Raw genomic sequence first — 10124 nt, 5'->3', positions numbered from 1 at the left:
AGACAACTGCGCGAGAAGTAGGCATAATGCAAGACGTGTCCTGGAGTAACAGCACTTGGGCTTTAAAGCAGCCTCTTATTTAAAGTCAGTGATTGCCCTGACCGGTGGTGGCCATGAACAGAGAGAGACACGCATGAGAAGGAGTGCGTTTTTATGAGAGAGCATTCCAGATCATAGGAAAAATTACTACAGGAAGGGATGATGCTTGACTCAAACTTGAGAGTAGCTTGAAGCATTTGTGGTGGGCAAGCCGGACTCCTTCACAGAGTTAGAAACTGGAAATTTACGTAGGGAATTTGAGGCAGCATTTTCTGTTGTTTGGGCAGGTTAAGTATTGGATCTCGTATTTCTCACAGGAATTTCTGCATACACCGTGGTAAAGTTCACATGGAATCCAAGGCCTCTTGCTGATGCGGAATCCAAATAGGCCACCTGGGGAAGACATAGCCATGTTTAGTTTCCGTGCAGTGGCGATGTCAGAGGTGAGGAATCGTTACTGAAATGAAACAGTCCCTTTGAGCCCAGGCCCCAGAAACAAAACATCCGGAGTCAGACCCGAGCTCTGTTCTTTTCTAGCTCCACGCTGACACGGCTTCCTTCAAGCCTCTGGCCCTCCACTGTACCATCTTTACAAGGGAAGAACCAACAGGGCCAAGTCCCTAAGGGTTTTGTGATGATAAAATTATCACACATGGAACATCCACAAAATCATCAAGCATTTAATAAGTAACTAAACGTTACTTTATTATATAAGTATATGCATTATAAATATTATATGAATTACTAATGTAATCAAATCACTTATTGTAATTAAATATATGGCACCATTAACACGAACATTTTTCCTAAAACCCTGGATCTATGCACTGCCACCCTGGGTACACACTGAACATGTTCTGTGTGCCTCTAGTGATCCAGAAACACACATGTTTGGACCGAGGGGCAGGCATCACTGGATACTGTGAAACAGGCATGAATGTGTTCCCCACATGTCTCTGTGCATGTCCCCCAAAGAAACAGGTGCAGTGTGCGCATAGCCACACGCTGGTGACAGACTCATGGGTCCCACAGATTTTCCTCAGGGAGCCACATTCTCACACATGCTGAGTGAATGCAGCTGTTCTCACCACATGAACCTCTTCCATACACACGCTCCGTGTGGCTAAAGCCTGCCTTGATCGCTACATACTGGTCATCCAGCAGTGTGAACAGCATTCAGGCTCCATGACAAGTTCCTGGCACACAGTTGGCATTTTCTAAGTACTAGTCACCAACTGGCTCTTACAACAAAGGAGAAGATGTGAGAGAGAGAAAAAAAACCAAACACAATACAAGCATTCACTGCTGTTGAAGCGTTTATCTAATTATTCTTTATCAATAAAAAATTGGGAGTCAGCTATGGGGTAAGAACCCGAATGATCAGAGAAGCCACCAGTGACCCTCTCTTGCTTCCATTCCTCAGTCCCAGAATGATTGAGATCCCCTCAGCCCTGCCTTACTACTTCCTGTCTCCCATCTGTCCTTAGTCTGTCAAGACCTCTGTGGTTAATTTTGATCAGCTGGTGGCTAGCTCTGCCCTCCAACCCAAAGCAAAGTTTATTGTCAGAATGTGATCAAAGTATCACTCAGCATGGCATCTCCCTTGTGTGACGATTTCTCGAGTGATACCACAGAGAACTGTAGTGGCATTTCGTTTGTATTTTAATAAATAAAGCTTGCCTGAAGATCAGAGAGTAAAACAGCCCCACTGGACAGATTTACAGATCAGACAGCGGTAACACACATCTTTAACCCCAGTAGCCACACTAGTTGCCATAGAAACCAGGAGGTAGTGATGCATGCCCTTAATCCCAGCCCTAAAGAGGGTTATAAAACAGGAGGAGCCGGGCGGTGGTGGTGCATGCCTTTAATCCCAGCACTCGGGAGGCAGAGGCAGGCGGATCTCTGTGAGTTCGAGGCCAGCCTGGTCTACAAGAGCTAGTTCCAGGACAGGCTCCAAAGCTACAGAGAAACCCTGTCTCGGAAAAAAAAAAAAAAAAAACCAGGAGGAGACAGCTCTCAGTCTCAGTCTCATTCTGAGATTCCTGGAGGTAGGATTGCCATTTCGGACTGAGGTCGAGGTAAGAGCCAGTGGCTGACTGCTTTGCTTTTCTGACCTTCAGGTTGAACCCCAATTTCTGTCTCTGAGTTTTTATTAAATGTGCTTCAGAAAACCCTCATAAAAACCTACTGTGACCCCCCACCATTTGATGAAGACACACTCCCGGAGGTGTTGGGAGCCACACCAATCCCAGGCTCTCCTGGAGGCCCTGGTGAAAGCTCAAAGGGTCTGAGTGCTTGCCCAGGGGTGGACGTGGCAAGGTCTGGGTTGGGGCTGGGGTCAGAGCCTCCAAGGAGTTATGGTTTTGGTTCCTGGGAACCACTTTCCCCACTGAAGGGCTGTGGTTATCAGTACTAAGTCAGCTGTGTCTGAGGGAGCCTGGGTTCTCTTTGCCAACATTGCTTGATTTAGCTTTCTGCTGACCTTGGTCCTTTTCCTCCCTGAAAGCAGGATATAAGTGGCTGCACTTCTTAGAAAACTTGCTCGGCATAAGACAGCTTATGCAAGACCTCTGACCCAGCTTTCCCATCTTCGTCTCATCTCCTGGCCCTCCTGTTTAAGACCCTGTCACTGAAGAATGACCTGCTGATCCAGGTCGCAGAGGGTGGCTGGGGATATAGAGACTGAGGACTAGAGATCAGATGAGCCGTTATGTCTTAGTCTCTGCTCTTCATCGTCCCAGGAGGATTCAGCCTACAGTGGCTCAAAAAGTAAGTAATTTTTGCAATAAAGGTTTACTATAGACATGGACAGCCTCTCGCTCCTGCTCTTTCTAACCCCACGCTGTCCTGCATCACCACCGATGCTCTTGTGCTGCCACATCCAAGTCACCTTTAGTGACCTCCCTACCTCCAACTAAAGCCACAGGAGCTGTTTGGGGGCTCAGCCTTGCCTCAGCCACTCTACAGTGTGCCTCAACTCTCTAAAGCTAGTCTCCCCAGGGAGAGATGGGGAAGGGGAGATTTGCACCAGGAAGCTAATGAGATCGCACTGCTTGGGGATTACACACGTGCCTCTAGCATAGCTGATTCAGGATGCCCTTAGCTGAAGCTAGAGCAGGGGCAGCTCCTGCCTGATCTGAGAGTCTAACCCTAGCTCAGCCACAGTCACTGACAGCTGAAATGTTTCGGGAGCAAAATAAATAGTCACGAATCAAAAATGAGCAATGCAGGCTGACTGCTGTTGCAGAGGACACTGGGTTTGGTTCTCATCATCCATATCAGGAGGCTCGCGACTGCCTGTAACCAGCAGATCTGACACCCTCTTCTGGCCTTTATGGGCACCAACACACATGTGTTGCACACATATACACATCCATAAAAATAAAATAAAATGTTAAAAAAAAAAACAACAGAAGATGTGTTCTGGACCCTTACTTTTTAAAAAATGATTTTACTTTTAACGTGTTTATATGTGTGAATTTAAGCATGTATGTACAAGAACCTGTGGAGTCCAGAAGAGAGCATCTGATCCCGTGGAGCTAGAGTCACAGGTGGTTATGAGTTACCTAATATGGGTGCCGGGAATGGAACTTGGGTCCTCTGCAAGAGCAGTAAATGCTCTTAACCGCTGAGCCATCTCTAAGTGTTGCTTTGGCCTCTTTCTAACAAACTCCACATTGACCCCAAATCAACACGACACATCATTTCTCAACCACCTGTGTGGCCGGACAAGGCTGTCCCCATCTACTTCCTAAGGTTCTTCCTGGCCACGTAAGTCAGCCATCGGTCATGCATACTTTCCTTCATCCATTCAACAAATGTTTGTTCAAGCTACTTCATCCTCAGCTCAGTGCCAGGAACTCATAGTTAAAGGCAGTCTTGGCATCAAACAATTCAATTTGATATGCATGTTTGGGGCAAGAAAAGGAAAAGATGACTTTGATTGTCCTGGTGGAAAGGGTGGTCAGGGACAGCTTCTGCTCACAAATCCTGCCTGGTTACAGCCATAAAGCCACGAGAAGCGGCGCCGTGTGCGGCTTTTGAGGCATGGCGTGCTGTCTTCACATGCCATTTCTCATACGCGCACCCGTGTTTTCCACCACTGTTCCAACACGAGCTTTACTGCACAGGAGAACAGGGCTCCTCTGTCAGGTGGATAAAAGAAGAGGAGAAGTAACTTGGGAGGAGAAATAAAGAAGAAACAATAGGTGAAAGGGGAGAAAAAAATGCTAAGGCAGGACAGCAACTCTAGATACAGGGACTCGGAATTCACTGAGAATGAGGGAATCACCCATGTTCTCCACAGTGCCAGCTCAAAACTGCCCAGTGTCTCTGCATGTGTCGGAGCTTGACAAGAGACACGTCAAAAACATCCCCTTTGCTAGATCTGGTGGCATACACCTTTAATCCCAGTGCTCCAGAGGCAGGCAGATCTCGAGGCCAGCATGGTCTACAAAGCAGGTTCCAGGATTAGCCAAAGAAGAATCCGTCAGAGAATCCATCTGGTGTCGTTTGTCCTCAGGGCCTAGAGTTATGCACTGTTTTTTAGTGTGACTAAAACCCACACCCAAAAATCTTCCTCCACGTTGGAAAATAATAGATATTTTCTCCCAAATTATTCTTCCCATTTATTTCTAAAACCACTTGGCTGGGGGCATTATTATAGACCGCACATATTTAACAATACATCTTGAATTTGGAGATAATACAAACCCATGAAACTGTGTTCCAGGTCTCTATGCCACTTTAAAAATAGAGCGTGTGATGTAAATACTTTCTGTCACCGGGGCAGTTGTTATAGGAGGATAACCTCTTCGATGAACGATGTTGGGAAAACTGTATGTCTACACACAAAAGGATGAAGTTAGACCCTTATGCCACCGATAAACCTCAACTCAAAATGGACCTAGGAATTGAAACTGTAAGACTCCCCAAATACCACCTAGGACAAAAGAGTCTTGATAGTGGCCTTGGCAACAGTTTATTTGCATTGATCTCAAAAGTACAGGCATAAAAACAAAACCAGAAATCAATGGCACCTCAACCTAAAACCTGTACAGTAAAGAGAATTACCAGCGCACGGAAACACAGTCACCAACAGTATATTCGTGAATCTTCAGCTCTCCACATCAGTAACAGCTACAGTCCGCTTTGATGAATTCAGGGTCTTACCGAAGCTTAATAATCACCCCCAAACGTAGGCTAATCCAGATAAATATACCTGGCCTCGGTGAGACACCCACCAACAAATAATGTCAATCAAACTCTTCCCATCTGATAACCAGTCAAGTCTTGCTTACAAAATCAAACACGAACACGCTCAGTAAAAGTCATCCAATGATGGAGGTGGGTCATCTTTCTATCTGTTGTTTCATTGGTTAAGTAATAAAGAAACTGCCTTGGCCCCTTTAATAGGACAGAAAATTAGGTAGGCGGAGTAAACAGACAGAATGCTGGGAGAAAGAAGCCGAGTGAGGGGTCGCCATGATTCTCCCACTCCAGACAGACGCAGGTTAAGATCTTTCCTGGTAAGCCAGCTCGTGGTACTACACAGAATATTAGAAATGGATTAGATCAATATGTAAGAGCTAGCCAATAAGAGGCCGGAACTAATGGGCCAGGCAGTGTTTAAAAGAATACAGTTTCCGTGTAATTATTTCGGGGCATAAGCTAGCCATGTGGGCGGCCGGGTGCCGGGGACCTAGCCCTGCCGCTCGTATTACAACAGAGTGGCGCCCAGCGTGATAATGAACTCCACGTCAAACCTGAGAGGGCTTAAAAAGGAGAGAGAGAGAGAATTTAAGACAGCTTTTTGCTGTTTCTGGGTTGTGTGCGGCAAAGAAATTGTCCTGACTCAGCAACAGGAAAAAACTGGCTGTTTTAAAATGCCGGCTTTCTGGGCTGTGCCGCCATCGCGATCTCTGTCTGGCTCCTGCGGGAGACAGAGTCTTTGAATGGAGCATTTGGAGTAAAGTGCTATGGCTTGCTTGATGGCAATGTGGACTGCTATGTGCCTGGAACTGTGAGTGGCTCAGGGGCACCAAATGGTTCTGATGCAGGAGCAGCTCAGCTCCGCCATGAGGAACTCTGCTGGTCTCAGGCAGGAACTACCATAATTACCATAATAACAGCACAGTTAAGGTTTCCGCTGGGCAGGACACACACAGGCGGTACCGTATTATCTGTATATGGTGCAACTTAAGTTTTTAAGAAGTGCTTAACATTTTAAAAAATGCTCCTGGATAGTAAAAAAAAAAAAATTACAGATTCACAATAGAACTGATTCAGACACTGTTGGATGAATGTACATAGGCTTGAGAGAGAGAAAAAAATATATATAAAGAATAAAGGTAATGTCTTAAAGGGTAAAGTCTTTAAAGAGACAGAGTACAGATGGTTGTAGATTAAAAGAAATAAAGAAAAATAAGCCACGTAAAAATGGAAAATTCACAGAGAGTCTGGATTCTTTGTATTATTGTGTTTTCTTTAAAATTTTTGACTGTGAAGGAGCTAAGTGCAGAGAGACATTTCGTTATATGGGCTGCCAAGCTAAACCAGAATGGATATAAGGGTATTATGATTTCAGAATATGGGTCTAAGGATATGATGCTTTGGAGAGGGTCTTCTTTTGTTTTCACAGAGGATGCGACTCTGTGGATTGCATCTATACCAATATGGTATGATAGACCACGCCCTCCTGAAAGGTTGCTGTGAACATCTTCAGAAAATTACTTCACTCAACTGCCGACTGAGATGACCCTGACACACAGGTTACACCATGAAAGATCTGAATACAGCGCCCCCATTCAGCAGGAAGCAGTTTGGAAAGGAAAAACTGCGCCCATGTTCCCAAATATGGTTTATAAATGTTCTTTTACATTTAAAGGGGGATATGATATAGATATAAATAATTTGCATTGGTATGGATTATAAAGTCAATTTTGTTATGTGTATATGTATTTCTGATATTGATTAAGGTATTGTGATTATGTAGTTCATTTAAAAATGTAATGTAAAATAGGAAATATAGGTTGTTAATGGATAATCATCAATAATAGTCAAGCTTGTAGTCATGTTAGTTAGATTTTCTAGATATATAGAGATATATTTCAATTAGATAGGCATTCTTCATATCTTTCAAAGACTACAGAACATGGCATTTAATGTTTTAATAACTTAGGGCTTTTCATGATAATGAGACACGTCTGCTCCTGGCAGCACCAATCTACTTCAAGAGGAAGATGGGCATTAAAGAGGCTCCTTATGGAGTTTGATAGCCATTTGGGCAAGAAACTACTCTTGCCTGGACTGTTGCATAAACTGGACACAGAGAACCTGCAGAAAAAGGACTGCTGAACTTGCCTAAAGGTGAGATGGATTTTCGGGGTTCCTGACTCATGAAAGAGTCTGCAAGACATTCTGCAGGACACAACAAAAAGTGACTGAACTGTCTTTGGAATTTCCTGCTTGATGAAAATGTCTGCTGGATACTATGGGCCTGAAGGCTGAAGATGGATGCCCCAATGGTACAAAAGAACTTTGGGTGACTGTCAGGCAGTGAGATGTCTCTGTCATTTCTAGAACTTTGGATTTCTTGTTTGCTTAGGTAATATTATATCCTTCTGGAGTCTTTGATGGAGTTGAAGAATGGTTAGTTATAGTTATAGTTTTCCTTAATTATGATAAAAGATAAAATAGATATAAATATTGTAACTGTAATTCTTGCTTGATAACTATTTTGTTATATGTAATCTTACTATGTTAAAGTGAAAGCCATTTTTTGTTTAAACAGAAAAAGGGGAAATGATGGAGGTGGGTCATCTTTCTATCTGTTGTTTCATTGGTTAAGTAATAAAGAAACTGCCTTGGCCCCTTTAATAGGACAGAAAATTAGGTAGGCGGAGTAAACAGACAGAATGCTGGGAGAAAGAAGCCGAGTGAGGGGTCGCCATGATTCTCCCACTCCAGACAGACGCAGGTTAAGATCTTTCCTGGTAAGCCAGCTCGTGGTACTACACAGAATATTAGAAATGGGTTAGATCAATATGTAAGAGCTAGCCAATAAGAGGCCGGAACTAATGGGCCAGGCAGTGTTTAAAAGAATACAGTTTCCGTGTAATTATTTCGGGGCATAAGCTAGCCATGTGGGCGGCCGGGTGCCGGGGACGCAGCCCCGCCGCTCCTATTACAACAATCTAAGCCCCCATTCACAGCTACATCTGACAGGGTCGAACCACAGACCCCTCTCTACCCTGGGTTCCTGGTTTCACTAATCTCCCAGCTTCATTCAGCAGCAAACAGCGCTCGCTCTCCAGATGACATGGGAACTTCAGCCAAGCCTGGGTCCACAGCAGAACTGCTTGTCTCAAGCTCAGCCAGACTCACTTTTTCAATTCCCCTCTTTCTCTATGGTCTTACAATTCGTGCCCTGACCCCCAACTCTCTTTCCCATGTGCATCTTGTCCTTTCTCCTCCCAACCTCCCACACCTTTACCCTGACTCAGGTTCCCATCCCAGCTACAGCACTTCCTGGTACCCTTCGTGCTGTGAGTCTCCACTGTCCCAGGAACACAGGCCGACAACCTTAAGTCTGCTGTGAGAGAGAGTGAAGGGGATATTCACACCACTGGTCCTGTGTCATCTACAGCCTACCTGAGATACTGGCCTACGATACATGACTTTTCAGAGGTCACTGAGACACCAGTTGTACATGTGAGAGCCCAGAACCTGAGGGAGATCTGAGTTACCTGCCGTCTTGTCAGCCAGGATCAGCAGGATGACCATGGTGGTGAAGTGTGGCTTTGTGACTGACAGGCTGAAGAGCATGGAGGGCTGTGTTGCGTGTGACTGGGTAGGAGTCCCTGCAGCAGAGCGGGGCCCTGCCTCCGTCAGCTTTGGAAATGGGCCAGGCTAGGGGCAGTGACCTGAAAGGGATGGTGAAACGCTGAGGTTAACCAAGCAGAAAGATGTCATGCCCCAGGAGTCCCAGCTCGGGGTGCTGTGTGAGGGCTGGGGATAGCTCAGCAATGCTTACAGCAAAGCAGGCCTGCCTTACAGTAAGAAACAAAGACAGAGTTTAGCCAGTTGACACCTTGTGTGGGACAGATGGCAACGAGAGTCACTCACTCAATGAGGAAAGTAACAGTTTTGAAAGTAATCTCCAGACATGTGTCTTGCCTGGAAATTTCTCTGCTAGAAAGAAGTGAACTAATAGCATCATAAAAATGCAAGAAGGTTTAGGATCCCTTTCACGAATGCTCAGTCACTGTCATTTTACCTCAGTAAAACTGGATGGAGGGACTGCAGAAACGGTTCAGTGGTTAAGAGCACTGACTGCTCTTCCAGGGGACCCACATAGTGGCATACAACCATTGGTAACTCCAGGGGATCCACTTGCCTCCTTAGGCATCAGGCACACACATGGAGCACAGATATGCAGGCGGGCAGATTATCCATACAACATCAAATAAATCATACCAAAACAATATTTGAAAACAAATAAACAACCCCCCAAACAACAACAAGAACAAGAACAAAAGGCTGGATGGGGCAAAGGACAAAGGGCTCGAATAGACATGTTACCAAAGAAGTATACAAATGGCCAGTGAGCACCTAAGAAGATGCTCTTGGGTTGGGAGGATGGTCCACAGGTTAAATGCTTGCTGTGAAAGTGTGAGGACCTGAGTTCAGATCCCTGCACTGACATGAAAAGTTGGTTTTGACAGCATATTTGATTCCAAACTACAATGAGTCATCATATCATACTTCTGAGAGTGCAAGCTCATTCAAAACAAGAGTAACTAATATCAAGAATGGACCCAGTCAGGGCCTTTTACACCACTGGTAGGAACAGGAAGTGGTTGCAGGGACTATGGAAGACAGTGAACAGAGTGGTAATTACTCAGAGTTACACCCCAAGCTTCTCTCCCAGGTATATCGTCAAAGAACAGATGTTTCAAAGCCCATGTTCACGGTGCCATCATCGACAGCAGTCAGACCTGTCACTCAGCGCTGGCTGGAGGGGGTTTACAAGGTGTTGTGTGGGTATGTAATAGAATCCCCGTCAGCCTGGAAAGAAAGGG

At 45.2% G+C, this 10124-nt stretch overlaps 1 protein-coding gene across 1 annotated transcript; it reads right to left on the bottom strand.

The window, feature by feature from the left end:
• Positions 1-283: 283 nt before the first annotated feature.
• On the bottom strand, positions 284-8868 carry Defb116 (defensin beta 116). Its single transcript, XM_057781130.1, has 2 exons — positions 8790-8868; positions 284-432 (listed from the first exon to the last, which is right to left on the bottom strand). The coding sequence occupies exons 1-2, from the start codon at positions 8866-8868 to the stop codon at positions 284-286; spliced, it is 228 nt and encodes a 75-aa protein (XP_057637113.1).
• Positions 8869-10124: the final 1256 nt, after the last annotated feature.

Source organism: Chionomys nivalis, chromosome 9, assembly GCF_950005125.1.
Source record: "Chionomys nivalis chromosome 9, mChiNiv1.1, whole genome shotgun sequence".
NCBI lineage: Eukaryota > Metazoa > Chordata > Mammalia > Rodentia > Cricetidae > Chionomys > Chionomys nivalis.
This window is presented reverse-complemented; position numbering and strand designations above follow the sequence as displayed.